General features: G+C 31.8%; 1 protein-coding gene across 3 annotated transcripts; it reads right to left on the reverse strand.

Annotated features, from left to right (window-relative positions):
* Window positions 1-1,032: 1,032 nt before the first annotated feature.
* LOC123889289 (ethylene-responsive transcription factor-like protein At4g13040) lies at window positions 1,033-5,574 on the reverse strand. Of its 3 annotated transcripts, none has more exons than XM_045938565.1 (7): window positions 5,215-5,574; window positions 3,574-3,758; window positions 3,359-3,489; window positions 2,933-3,017; window positions 2,516-2,693; window positions 1,808-1,929; window positions 1,033-1,570 (listed from the first exon to the last, which is right to left on the reverse strand). In XM_045938565.1, the coding sequence occupies exons 2-7, from the start codon at window positions 3,614-3,616 to the stop codon at window positions 1,431-1,433; spliced, it is 699 nt and encodes a 232-aa protein (XP_045794521.1). In that variant the 5' UTR covers window positions 3,617-3,758; window positions 5,215-5,574; the 3' UTR covers window positions 1,033-1,430. The 3 variants fall into 3 exon arrangements, with proteins under 3 accessions (XP_045794521.1, XP_045794522.1, XP_045794520.1); XM_045938566.1 differs by having other exon boundaries at window positions 2,516-2,696; window positions 3,614-3,758; window positions 5,215-5,528; XM_045938564.1 differs by having other exon boundaries at window positions 2,516-2,696; window positions 5,215-5,528.
* Between the last annotated feature and the right edge of the window lie 9,568 nt (window positions 5,575-15,142).

Below are 15,142 nucleotides of genomic sequence, written 5' to 3' on the forward strand. Positions count from 1 at the left end.
CTATTTTGGTCCTCGAATATATGTAACTCGCTGTCACATTAGTACCTGAATGTATTAAAATTGCAAACAAATTCACAAGTATCTTTTTTTATTAGTCATTTTGGTTCTTGAATCTGTTTTTAAGTAGTCAATTTAGTCCTCAAATGTGTTATTTGTTGGTCAATTTAGTCCAAAAAATTACTATCAAATGAGATACTCGAAATGTATTTGTAATTTCGATACATTCAGGGACTAATGTGATAGCGAGTTACACTTTCAGAGACAAGATAGTAGTAAAGATAGTATTAGCTAGATAAGAAACTATATAAGATATTATTTGCTTTGCATATGGAATATAAGAAATTGATTTTAGCCTTATTAAATAACAATGTAGTTTAACCCACTTGGGTTGGTCTGGTAGGATTGGCTTGAGATCTGGGAGTGTGCTCCTCCTTAAGGTCTCAGGTTCGATTCTCTCTTGTGTCAATTTGGGTGGGCTAATTTAGATTCTTCAAAAAAAAAAACAATGTTGTTTATGCAATTTTGTTTTACTATTATCATGACTTTATGTTGGTAAAACATTGCAAAAACTACCTAGAGATATAAAGTCATCTCCATTATGGAATGTAGCTTCTATAATTTTTTAACCCCATTGAAACAATTGAACTTTCTGCATAAGTTGCAAAAGGACAAAGCATTGAAGTATATGTGCATCACCTTGGAGGCAATTGCATCCAAGGAACAAAATCTTGCCTATGAAAACAATAAATTTTACCTATACCTACCATTGGATTTGAACCAAAGACTGCCGCCCTATGAAAGCAATACTCCAACCACTGAATTAAGTAGGTCATTTATCATTTTTGTCTCATTTCATATTTTTGGCTTAGTCAAACTCTGAAGCCTGATGGAAATCAGAACTCTCCACGCACAAAATATAGTACATGAACTTTTGAATAGCATGTGTTAAACCTCCAGCTTTTAGCCAATGAAAAGGAAAGTAGATGAAGAGGGCAATTTTCAAATTAAAGGATGTTTATCAAAATATGTTTGTGACAGTGACACTAAAATATGTTTGTTAACAGTTACTTATTGAATCGCACAAAACAATGCCAATATGTAACTATTTTAATGCTAAACATAGACCCTATCTGCATTATGAAAAATTGCAATCTAACTACAAAAGAAAAACTTATAGATTTCTCTTTCATGTGGAAATTAAGAGAAGCATCTTAATTAAGAAGAAAAAATGTTGCACTAGTTTGATTAAGGATCTTTATATCCATTGCTTGAAAGTTGGCATTTCCAACTTGAGATTTACTTTTTATTAGGTTAAGGTGAAGTAATTTGCATAAGGATTATAAATGCTATTAAGGTATGTCATAAATTAATGCAGTATTTTTCTACAATAAAAATTAGAACCTTCACTCTTGGTTCCTGAGTGAAAATTTTCAAGAGACTGAAGTTTCCTGTTCTGCATCTTCATAAGCAGAGAACCCACTCACTCCTTGCTTACTTTCGCAATCATCTTTCTCCAAACGATGCATCTCAAGACTAATAGGCAGTTCCGGGCTAATCCATCTCTTGACCTCTAAATTTTGTTGCACGAAACAATTAAAGCTTAGTTAAAACAAATAATATCTAGGAAGAATTTAATGCATGCACATGCGTTCGATTATATTTTATGATCCTGCCACAATTTAAACAAAAATTTGAAAATAATGATACAAGATATAGTAAATATAATTAGACGTTAGTTTCAATGTCAGTGTATAGTTATTAAACTTTTCTATGAAAGCATGTGGCATGGTTCAAAGAGAAAGATTACTTTTTCGAGTGATTGCTTGTCGAGTCATCGCCAAAAAATCATCCCATTTAAATTTGCGCAGTTCCTGCTTCTCTTCCTCCGGAAGCTCAAAATTGGGCTCTCTCCCACACATGAAAGCAGCCCTAAAGAAGAAAAAAAGATGTTTTTCACGCTAAGTAAGTCACGGTTAACATAATATAGCAAATCAAAAGAGACCATGAGCATTACAATGCCAACTTTCCCGGTTTTGTAATCAAGAGTCAGCCAAACATCATTGTAGGCCTAAAGCAAATGTTGAGGCGAGACCTTGAGTTAAACCCGACAGGCCACAACCCTTAGACTATATGCCTTTTGCGTTTGTAATATATATTAATGCAAAATGTTGGTCGGCCTAAAGTCCTTGCTTTAGTTGGTTAAGGGTTGGATTGGCCCTGTCTCCAATTGAAGAACACATTCTCTTTGAGAAATTCAAGCACCGACAAGATGTTGAGCATTAACAGAAATTATATAGTATCTAGCATGTATAACTGACTCGGTCAAGAATAGAGAAGTTGACACAAACCTATTGGCTATACAAACCATTTTCAAAACAGCTATATGTAATCTTACATAACAATGTAACATTCATGTGTAGAATTGTAAGTGCATTTAAATCTATTCATTTAGGGTCGATGTCAATTTGAACGATTGTCAGTTTCTATAAAAACATTCTAAGACTCAAATTACTACCTGTCATATAAGTGAGCAGCTTCTTCTTGTGATCCTACAGTCCCTAAGTGAATCTGTTTCTTGTCAACTTTTATTGCAGCCTGCCACTTCATATTTTTGAAGTAGACACCTCTCATGCATGCTTCTTGACTGTGCAAATTCTTTCTCCTATGTCGCTTCCTACGTTTTACAGGAGGTCCTGCTAAATGCAGGGTCAAATAGGTGACATGCAAATAAATAAAGCCATAAAAAATATAACAAAGTTGGATGGAAATCTTAGTGATGGATCAACAAAGGAACTGATAAAATCAAATCATTTCCAATTCCAAACATATCCTAAAGCGGAAACCATTTATTACTAGGTCAGTTGAGTCATTAAAAACTAAACCAAACATAAACAGAAAATGCGAAAACAAATTAGCCTAGTAAACAACTAACCAAGGGTTTGTTGAGTAAGCTGATCTTTGGATGAGCTTGAACCAGAATTATTTGATGAACCCGGTTCTTCTTGCACAACGGTATTCTGGTAAACATAAAACAGTTAAATGTAAGTTGTCGGCTGTCTAAGATACAAATAATAGATAGACTAACAATAGTTAAACATCAATCTGATCGTTTTACATAGGGAAATGTTAGTGGTTCGTTTACTCATTCAGCATCTCATATCATACCATTGAGCTACACCTTCAGGGACACATCCATTCAGATAAGATTACATCTATTCAAAAGATGCTAATTCAACAACTTGGCAACCTGTCGCGAATCTTTTTCGGTTCTAGTATCAAATGATATTTCGCTAGTGAAAAATAATTTGTAATGAAACATATATATACAACTATTTACAAGTAGTAATGTTCTTCATACACTGTCAAGGATGCTTGCATCATCTGAAAGCATAGGCTTTTCACTCTTGGGTTTAGCCTTCCACGACGAATTTTCAGAACCTGTTAGATTCTCACAGTATAGAGGAAGAGGACTGACAAAGGAACAGCTTCCTGCAGAAGCCAAAAACAATCGGAAAGTTAACTCAGTCAAGTGTTAGATTTGAAAGCATGATGAATAAGTTTATCAACATTTACCAGAGCATAGTCCCAAAAGTCTGCGCCTTCTTAAGCTTACCATTGTTAGTTCGCGTCTTTTTACCGAGTCGTCAAAGCATGATGATTAACATCTTACAGTACCAGTTATTTTTAATTAAATTTAGGAAGTAAAGTAGATAGAACACAAATAAGATGGTTAAGCAAGTGAGAACGATTGTTTAGACCTATAAGGAAAGAAAAATGTTGCAAAGTCAGTTCAATATTGTTAAACGAAAATAATGCTGTCAAATACCGCAATTTCACTATCAATTCCAAAAGAAAACAATACACAACCATATTTACAACTTCATTGGACTTATCTTATGACATAAAAACATTTGTGTGAGTGTTTAGGAGAACTAATGAAAACAACTTATGATTTTTGCCATGTTTGATTATAAGAGGTTCTCAATCTCAACTTATTTCAATAAACTCACCAAGATAACTTATGAAAGCAGATTGCAACATATATAAAAACAATTTTTCTAACTGCATTCTCTCTTGGATAGTTTATACATAAGCACTCATATGATAAGTATTTATTCACAAGAGTTTAATTAAGTTGTTTATCCAAACACAACACAATTGGTAAAAGCAAAAGGTATCCTTAGAGTGACATAAACACATGACAAGTTATACAAAAAGTAATGACCTTTTCTGAGTTATAAGAACAGAAATAAGTAAACAATCACCAAAAGTTGACAATAAACAATGAAAACATCAATTAGAAATCAAGAACTAGATCACACATAAAAGGTTTAGCTAAAAGTTGATCCTGTTTGACTTTTATGAAGTGCTAACAGAATTGTCATGCACGAGCCGAAATATGGTTAGAGTCCTTATGTGTCTTGAACTTATACTGAATGCAGTTAATATAAATCTCGTAACTTTTTCTGATTTTTTTGATAATCGGCAATTAAAAGAAAATCTTAAGACCACCTTGGCCAAACTCATCCATAAACAAACACATACAAATGCAGAGAAAGTGAGAAACTTTGATCATGACACAGTTTCAATCACTCTTACCTACAAATAAACCCTTAGTAAGCATCATTCAAATCATAAATCCAATTTGGTCATAGAAGAAAGAATCATTCAAACCCTTTTGAAACTAAAACATGATAAAAACTAATTTCCAAAGAAAAAAAACAAATCTTTTGAGAAAAACAAAGTTGGTACTTGGTATCTAAATTTGCATAATGAAACACCCCAAATACCCAAAACATTGAATGAAAACACAATTTAGAATAAAACAATCACAAACATAACCAAAGTCTTTCTCCTTTGAGTTGAAGTCAACCCCTATCAACCTACCACCTTTCTTGGAAAAGGGTAGTAACAAAGAAAACAAACTCATTTTGACCACACAAATCAAAAACCAAACTACAAACACATTCATAACAAGATTCAAAAGACACCCATTAAAGGAAACAATAGAAAGACCAAGACTTTAGAATCAGTCAACAAAAACATTCTGATTCTACAATATAACTATAAAACTCATCATACACACAAACAAAAGAGGAAAATAATGAAGGAAAAAGGACATAAACAAAAAGAGACAAACAAAGAAACCGTACGGAAATAGAAAGGAAGAACAAGACATTATTAAGCCATTCTTGTTGGGGGAAAAAATGGTACCTTAAAAAGGATAAGGTGATGATAGTAGAAAGAGAAGAGAGAATCTAAGTGAGAAAATCTGAGAGAAGAAAAAAAAAAGGGAATTAATTGTAAGAATTTTGAGGGAAAACAAGGTGGTGAGTGTGGTTGTATGAGATAATGTGTGTGTTGTGGCTCATGCATCTACCACCTTTTGTTTTTGTTTTTATTTTTTATATATATATTATTTTTGTTCTCCCTATTCTTGTATTTTGTATGTATAGATGAAAATAAGAAAAAGAAGGGTGGTGAAATGGGAGAGATGGTATAGATGGTTGTTGAGAGAGAGAGAGAGAGAGAGAGAGAGAGAGAGAATTATTATTATGTAGAGTGAGAAAATGTGAACGTAGCAACTATATAGTTGAGACTTTTAATATGAAAGTTCAATGTCAATGCTGCCCTTTAAGGAGCCAACATATACTAATGAGGTTAGTTACAATAGAGACAGTTTGGATTTACCATATTGCCCCTATAAAGCTACTTGTTTATATTTTAAGGGTGTTGTTAACATGTGCCCTAAGGGCACATGATAAGATATACCAAAATAGAAATTTAACATTTAATGATACAAGAAATTTAATGTTTCAAAAGTCAAAATACATAAATTAGCATTTAATAATTTCTATTTTTATTTCCTTAACATGTGCCTTAAGGGCACAAGTTAACATTCTCCATATATTTTAAATAAGGTTAAGACACATGTTAAGCAAGCAAAAATATAAATTATTAAATGCTAATTTGTATATTTTAACTTTTGAAGCATTAAATTTTTTGTATCATTAAATTAAGTTTCTATATTGGGATATCTTAACATGTGTCCTAAGGGCACATGTTAACAAGACCCTTTAAATAATCCTGATGTTAAAAATAATACTTTATATATATATATATATATATATATATATATATATATATATATATATATATATATATATATATATGTCCCTAATTATAAGAAATCTTTATAAAGGAAATTTGTTTGTGAATATAAGATTCACTACAAATTTTAATATGGTGGTCTAAATATAGTGGTATTTAATTTGATCATCACACATGGTGGTATTCATCGCATTGATCATCATCGTACATGGCATTCTTTTATTCTTCGAGTTGATTTGAGTGTTGTGTTTTGATACTCTTGTTAGATGCAACCTTATTGTGACCCTTTGGTAGGATTCTCAGGGGGAACATGTTAAAGTTAAGCGATATATCACCCTTAAGACTACATTTGGTGAAGGGGACAATGCAAAGACAATCAAAGTCAAGTACCTAGTAGTCTAAACCCAATTTTCTTCTTGTGTCAAAAAAAAAAAAAACCCAATTTTCTTCCTACAATATAATCATAGGGCGTCCTACGTTCAACACCCTAAAGGAAACACTTTCAACACTCTACCTCTCTTTGAAATATCCGTTAGAAAATAAAATGGTTAATTAGAATAGTAAAAGGAGATCAACAATTTGCGAGGCGTTGTCATCAAGATAGCATAGGAGTGAAACCAAAGAAGGAAAGAACAACATGAGTACGAGGAAAGACTTCTAATCATATGAACTTTAACATATTCAATGAGAGGATAAGAGGATAAAATATTTCAACATTACATGAGATAATCGAGAAAAAATATATCAAAGGATAAACCAAAATTCACTATTGCAAAAATAAATAACCTTTTAATTTACATATAAATATATAACATGACAAATTAATTATGATGTTTGCATAGCTTGGATTGTTAAGTTAAGGACACAAATGCTCTTTAACTTATGTGGCAAACCTTGGATTTAACAAAATTGAAAAACCGAACTGTGTATTGGTCAAAAATTACAACTAGTATACTTAAAATATTACAACTCCTATTTTCTTTATAAAAAAATTTACAACTAGTACGACTCCTATTTAGTATTAGTAATTAATTTCCTTAAAAAATATATATAATAAATTCTCACATACTTTAATAAAGTCCAACCTACAAGTACACTTAAAAAATTTCAACTCCTATATTCTTCTAGATGTGATTCACTCTATCTTGAATTGGCATATTTCATATAATATTCACTCATGCATTAATTATGCACCCTTGTGCAAAGTGCAAAATTTTGAGGGACAATTATGTGATTTTAGCATGGATTTGAAAGAACATGAAATGAGGATAGAATTGTCTTCGGAAAGGGTAAAGACAAAGAGTTAGAGGAAATTATTAATAGTGTGAGTTGGTTGGTAGTAAACTTATAAGGCACCGACGAAATGGTGATTGGATGAAAGGCCAACCAACCATACATATACATGCTAGTATATATAATATAGATAATGTCCTGCAAACCTCAACCAACCTTAATTAATCTTCAAATTTAGAAATTGTTACCATATACTAATAGTAATACTATACTACTATTATATACTAATAAAAAATATAAACTTCATGAATTGGTTCAAAAGATAAATGTTTCAGACCTCTAAGTAGATGACCAAAAGTTCGATTCTGCGCTTTGCATATAAAAAAATTTAGAGCTTATCTTGTGTATCTCACAATCACAATCTCTTACGAAGATTAATCATGGTTAATAATATTAAAAATTGTATACATATATGATAGTAAAAAAGAATAATAATAATAATAATAATAATAATAATAATAATAATAATAATAATAATAATAATAATAATAATATAAACTTCACTTCACCCCAAAAATATACTAGGGAGTTTCCCTTTAAAAGTGGCACTGCATATCAGTGTTTCTTTAAAAATTGAGTGTTGTAAAACATTAAGAAAGTTTGTAATAGGATGACTAGAACTTTGGTTATAGAAATGAATGATGACTATTCTGTAAAAAAAAAAAAATGACCAATCGGTAAAACCTAATTCAAACGGTATATTCATAGAATAAAGACTATTATTTATATTTGAATTCAGGATTTCACAATGTGTTCGTTAAAGAGTTGGTTTGATTTGCAAATTATAAGTATTAGATTGAATAATACTCCCTCCGTCCCGATTTATAAGAGAAAAAAAAAAACACACTTATTAAGAAATGCATTTAATATTCTAAAATCTATCAAAAACATAATTTTGTTTCCAAAAGTACCCCTATTAACTTATTCCATAAAAAAGCAAAATCATTTAGTAATATCCTACTCCTAATTTCTAAGTACCCCTAATAATTAATTGTTTTGGAAAATATAACAAGGGGTATTTTTGGAACTATAAAATTAAATTGGTCAAATTTGAGTATTTTCCCTTATAATTTGGGACAAAAAAAATGGTCTTTTTTCCCTTATAAATCGGGACGGAGGGAGTATATGATAGAATAACACAGAATAAAGTTTAAAGTATCAAAGTAACAAAAAAAAAGTTTAAGGTCCGAACAAATTTTATTTTGTACCATTTTTTTTTTTGACAAAAAGTTATTTTGGTATTTTAGACAACTTGTTCAGAGGGTAAAAAGTTGTCTCGTGGTTCAACGGAGATAAAAATTTCAATTTTTGTTCAGTCTCTTAATACCCAGTTTGTTCAGTCTCATAAACAGTTTTATAATCAAACACAGTACAGTTAAGTTGTCTTGTTTAGTCCCTTAATTATTTTTTGGCAAATCAAACACACCTATGATTCAAAAAATAGAAGAAATAAATTAATTAAATTAGACAAAATAAGATGACCCAAAGTAGATACTTCTTTTCTCGATGGATTTGAATATTGATTCATTACGCTGTGAGATTTTAGTCCATTCTATAATCGTTAAGGTGTAGGTATCACATGTAATTCTACTTATGTGGTTTGTTCTCATTAATTGTTGAATAAATATCCTTAAATTAAGTGTAAAAATTCAACCATTAGTAAAATAGAAACACTAAATACATTTTTCTCAATGAACTATGGCTCTATTTGGTAAAAAATAGCGGATAGTTAATAAAGTAGAGGATAGTGGATGAGCTTATAGTGGATAGCTTATAAGCTAGCTTTTAACTTATAGCGAATAAGCTAGCTACTTGAATTTGTAGTGTTTGATAAAATTAACGGTTGAACTAGCTTATAAGTATGAAATGACATAAAAAAGATATGTTTAATTAATATTTAATTTTTTTTCAAGTAACATGATAGGGGTAAAATTGGAAGAAAATATGATAAGTTATAAGTTACTTAAAATAACATTTGAAAAATAAGCTATAAGCTATAAGTTTTTTTAAAAAAACTGTTACCAAACAAAGTTTTTACCTTATAAGCTAAAAGCTAGCTTATTGGTCTTCCCAAACAGAGCCTATGAAGGACGCATTAAAAGATAGCTTAATTAGTCGGTACTCCTATTTAATGATGATAGTATTTTGGCTTAACTACATGTTTTGTCCCTTACGTTTATTTTAAGTTTTAATTTGGTCTCTACATTTAAAAAGTATATATCAATTTGGTCTTTTACATTTAAAAAGTACTCCTATTCATTGATAACATTGTACAAAAAAAAATAATTCTATTCAAAATACTAGGTTTAACTACACATTTTGTCACTTACGTTTATTTTAGATTTTAATTTGCTCTCTTATGTTTAAAAAGTATCAATTTGATCCCTTACATTTTCACCGTTTGTATTAGTTGGTCATTTCCGTCAGTTTTGTCACATGTGACTGACAGTTTGCATATGTGGACAGACATGTGGACACTTGGACACATGTATAGTTGAAACGGTGTCAGTGATTTCCGTTAGTTTTGTCACTAACACCGTTTCAACTATACATGTGTCCAAGTGTCCACGTGTCTGTCCACATATGCAAACTGTCTGTCACATGTGACATAACTGACGGAAATGACCAACTAATACAAACGGTGAAAATGTAAGGGATCAAATTGATACTTTTTAAACATAAGAGAGCAAATTAAAATCTAAAATAAACGTAAGTGACAAAATGTGTAGTTAAACCTAGTATTTTGAATAGAATTTTTTTTTTTTTGTACAATGTTATCAATGATAATTGAACTTAAACTAAAAAATATCGTATATAAATAAAAAATATCACATGATTTTTTCAAACAGATAAAAAAACACTATTTTTTTTTAGGTAGCCCACAAATATAGGATGACTATTTATTCATTCAAAGAGAGGTACATATCGATCCCATGTTTCATCCACACACAAAAAAAGGACGATAGCCCACACGTGTGACGTAATTTATAAGGACAAACTTATGCAATGCTATATTTAAACTAAAAAAATACTACTAGTAAATATTAGTTGTACTTTTTTCTATAATGAGTTGTGAATCGAACCCAGAATTTATAGTTATCCAAACTCCTCACCATTAGACTAAATTTAATGGCTTAATATTAATTATATTTTTTATGAAGGTAAAATATATTATTTTAGTGTGTATGGGTCTATGGGATATCCCTACGTCTAACTATAAAAGACCAATATATTAAGTCGTGTAAAATCATAATTGAGTAACAAAAGAATTTATCAAAATAGTTAACATTGCTGCATTTTCAATATTGTATTCGAACTCATTGGTCATTATATATATTAAGGTAAATGAAAAGAATAATATTATTTTTTTGAATGAAAAGAATAAATATTTTAGCTACATATGACTAAAGAGATAATGTGCCTCACACTTGTGAAAAGAAAAAAAAATATAATGTGCCTCACATGATATTTTTATTTTTCCTTCTAAACTCAGTCATATATTTACATTTTAATTTACTCCCGGTGTGTAAAAATAATTGTCACAATTTGATCACGTGCACTATTCATACACACTATTTTGACCATAATTTTTTACTAATGCATAAAGACAAATATTAACATATGAGATCTTATTAGATTTGTCTCGATAAGTAATATCAAAATATCAATTTTTCATAATTTTTAATAATACACAACTAAAAATATTAGTGATCAAAATTGTGCATCGGCAAATGTGCAGTAGCAAAATGTGACAATTATTTTGGGACGGATGGAGTAATAATTAAGATTGATTCCTCTACGCACTAAGGGAGAAGAAATTGGGGGAATGGTAGGGAAGATGAACTAGGGTGACGGTGGAGAGATGAACTAGGTTATATGAATGAGTTTAATTGTTGTGCACCGTCAGTGTAAAGATTCTTTACACATGCATCCAATGATGTATTGCCACATCATTTAATGAACATGACACATCATGTGTTTTTAAATACCATACATGATGTGTTGATATATTATTGGATGCATGTGTAAAACAATTTTACAGTGACAGTGCATATAAATTAAATTCTATATGAATAGATGCACAATGGTCTCAAATAATTTGGAATTCTATTTATTTGATCTTAAAAATTGTATACAAAATAAAATGAAATATGCAATATTTAAAAAGAGTCATTTTTAATTTACTTAAATTGTAAGTAAATAACATAAAAAAGAGTGAGAATGGTTTTAATGAGTTTAAATGACTTAGCAGAGAGTAGAGACATATTTTATATAGCTTGAAGTGGATAGATTGGAACTCTAATCAATGATTCAAATAATTAGTGAGCATATATGAAATGAAGAGAAACTACAATGATAAGACGATTGGGAATTTCTTTTGGTGTCCTCCGCGTATTCTCGTGCACTCGGTTTGTTTTCATTTTTACTTTTCCACTATTTAAGTAGAGGTCGTTATAAATATGAAAAATTTGAGAAAAATACCGCTTTTTCTAGTTAGGTAGAGAATTGAGTTCACTACTTAACTATCGAACATCCCTATACATACAATATTTAAGATTTTACATTGTCCGCTACTTAAGTAGAGAATTAAGTTTGTTATTTAACTAAATGACACATATGAAATATTTAGGATTTTACCTTGTTCTCTACTTAAGTAGAGAAGTGTGTTTTTTTTTTTTTACATTGTTCTCTACTTAAGTAGAGAAGTGTGGTTAACTACTTAACTAACTAACTAATACCCCATATATTTTTTTTTTTTAGGATTTTACACGTCTAATGTTGATGTTCTTTCAGATATTGTTGCAATGTTTGTTTCACATTAGCTCAAGAATCTTGAGGAACATCAATATTTAAGAAAATATAAATAAATTAAGAGTGTTGTTCTGGTAAAAAACAAGGGGGTTTGTATTATTGATTAAATGGTGTGATTACACTCAGTTCAATCCCAACAACCCTGGGAGTTTTATAAGTCAGAATTCGATCAGAACATAGGGGTTTGTATTATTCAAGATTGATAACTGATACAAGTATGTCAGAGAAGAAATTGATTCTCTTTACAAGAATGAAAATATGGTGGTTTCTCATGATGAGAGTGAGTCTATGTAGAATCAGTGAAAAAGTTCTCCTTCTTCTCTTGAAACAGACCCTATTTATAGGCGAAAAATCTTCCCTTGCTTCTTAAGTAACTGCCTTGCTTGGAGAGGAATTCATGGGTAGTGGGCGGTTACTTTTCCTTCTTCTCCAAGCTTCTTCCTTCTTCTCCAAGTTTCTTCCTTCTTCTCCAAGTCATGGTGGATCATGCTTATCATGTGTTTTTCATTGTTGTTTTCACGCTTCTCCTTTAGATGCTCCCATTGGGCTTTTTCGTATTGGGCCTTAACAAATCACACCCTGGTCCATGGCCCGGTACACAGCCCCCCAAGCACGAGGCTTCAAGAAGGCGAAGTGCTTTTGAATGAAGTCACTTGGCAATTATTATGCCTCGATGTTGTTCTATGTCGCCCATTTGTTGCTGACTCATGTTCTTTGTTTGCTTGTCGCCTTTGCCTTCCTTTTGTTGTTGATATTTCTTAGCTAATTTGTACGCCCTTCTATGACTTTTGAATATCTTGATGTACGCCATTTGTGGCTTTGAATATTGTTGTCATTGTTTCTTGGCGACTTTGAGCAAGTTGGCGAGTCGCCCTTCCTCTTTTTTTCATTGTATTTGCATTTTCAAGCTAGCGTTGTCACCAATCTCGCCTCTTCATCTCTCGCGATTCGTCCCTCCTTGTCTTCTTGAAATCAAATTGAAACTTTGAGGATAGTAACTTTGTTGGTCTGTACTTCTGCTTCTTCTATTCAACATGAGTTTCTTATTTTCTTTTGACATTCTATATTTGAAGATTGTAAGTAGTCTAGCGTAATCTGTCTCGTTGTAGTTGATTTTCGTACTGTCAGGCTTGCACGCCTTATTTTGTAACTATTGTTTCTTTGGAGATTTAGAAAGAATTGGCGCTGCTCGGAGTCGCCCTTCCACTGTACTTTGTGTTTGGTGTTGAAAATAATCTCGCCTTTGAAATTTTTAACTTTGCACCTGCAATGTCTTTAGCACTTTAAATATAATTATATATCATTTATGAATGACTTTATACCTGTTGCCTTTTGGCGGTTGCAAATGATTTGGCGTTGTGATGAATCGCCTTGCTTTGGTTGTGTGTACGCTTCTTCTGGTGTTGATAATCTCGCCTTTCTTTGCTGTATCTTTTTCTGACGCACCCAACTCGTAAGACTTACAGGTGACGCCAAGGCCTTGCAACCTTGTTTAATTTTTCTTTTTCTGACGTACCCAACTCGTAAGACTTACAGGTAACGCCAAGGCCTTCTTTTTCTGACGTACCCAACTCGTAAGACTTACAGGTAACGCCAAGGCCTTGCAACCTTGTTTAATTTTTCTTTTTCTGACGTACCCAACTCGTAAGACTTACAGGTAACGCCAAGGCCTTGCAACCTTGTTTAATTTTTCTTTTTCTGACGTACCCAACTCGTAAGACTTACAGGTAACGCCAAGGCCTTTCAACCTTGTTTAATTTTTCTTTTTCTGACGTACCCAACTCGTAAGACTTACAGGTAACGCCAAGGCCTTGCAACCTTGTTTAATTTTTCTTTTTCTGACGTACCCAACTCGTAAGACTTACAGGTAACGCCAAGGCCTTGCAACCTTGTTTAATTTTTCTTTTTCTGACGTACCCAACTCGTAAGACTTACAGGTAACGCCAAGGCCTTGCAACCTTGTTTAATTTTTCTTTTTCTGACGTACCCAACTCGTAAGACTTACAGGTAACGCCAAGGCCTTTCAACCTTGTTTTTGGTTCAGCGCTCACATCTGAGTTGATCTTTAATAAAGATTCAGAGCTCAAGTTTGAGATAACCATTTTTTGTTGGTTCAGAGCCCGTAACTTAATCAGGTTGACCTTTATTGACGCAAATATTTTGACATGTGTAAGGAGATAAAAACTACTAGAATTTTGAAATTCAATGAGCCTCGATAAAAACTCCTGTTTTCTCGAGAGAAAAGAGTATCCCATTGCTCCTTTATTTTCTGCAAATAAGCTTTGATACATTAGAAGTTCAACAATAATAATATATGAGAAATAAGACAAACAAAAATGATACCGCCACGGGCGGTTTGTTGCGGCGCTCCTCGCCTAGCAAGAAAAGCAATTATGTTTTGACGTGGCAAGACTGAGCTCCATTGCGGTAGTTATCGCGGAATATGCTTCAACCTGAAATATTAGTTGGCGGCTTCTTTCTCGCCGAGTGGCAACAATGACCAACTGCTTGTGTTTTAAGATCGCCGCTTGAAAGGGTGTTGATGTTTATTTTGACCATATAAGAAAAGTACAGACAATGCTGATGCTTAACTTGGTTGTATGTGTGTGTAAGGCTTGATTGCGCAGATTTGTGGTGAAATTTATATCTCATCAAATACAAAATGCAGCACCTGAGCATGAAACTTATTTTGGGACATTTTGAAAGAGTGAGAACACTCAATAGACATTAATAATAATAACAGTAAGCACATTATTATACAAATAATAAATAGATGAATATTAATCTAAAGTAATGGATCATCATATGCTCAATAGCAATGGGTATTCTAAGTTATCATCATTCCTTTGATAAAAATACTAAAATGAGATAAAACAAATCCAAATATCCGTCAAAATAGTTGTAAGTTGTCGAAAACAGAAAGTAA

The sequence above is a fragment of the Trifolium pratense genome, linkage group LG6 (assembly GCF_020283565.1).
Source record: "Trifolium pratense cultivar HEN17-A07 linkage group LG6, ARS_RC_1.1, whole genome shotgun sequence".
NCBI classification, from domain to species: domain Eukaryota; kingdom Viridiplantae; phylum Streptophyta; class Magnoliopsida; order Fabales; family Fabaceae; genus Trifolium; species Trifolium pratense.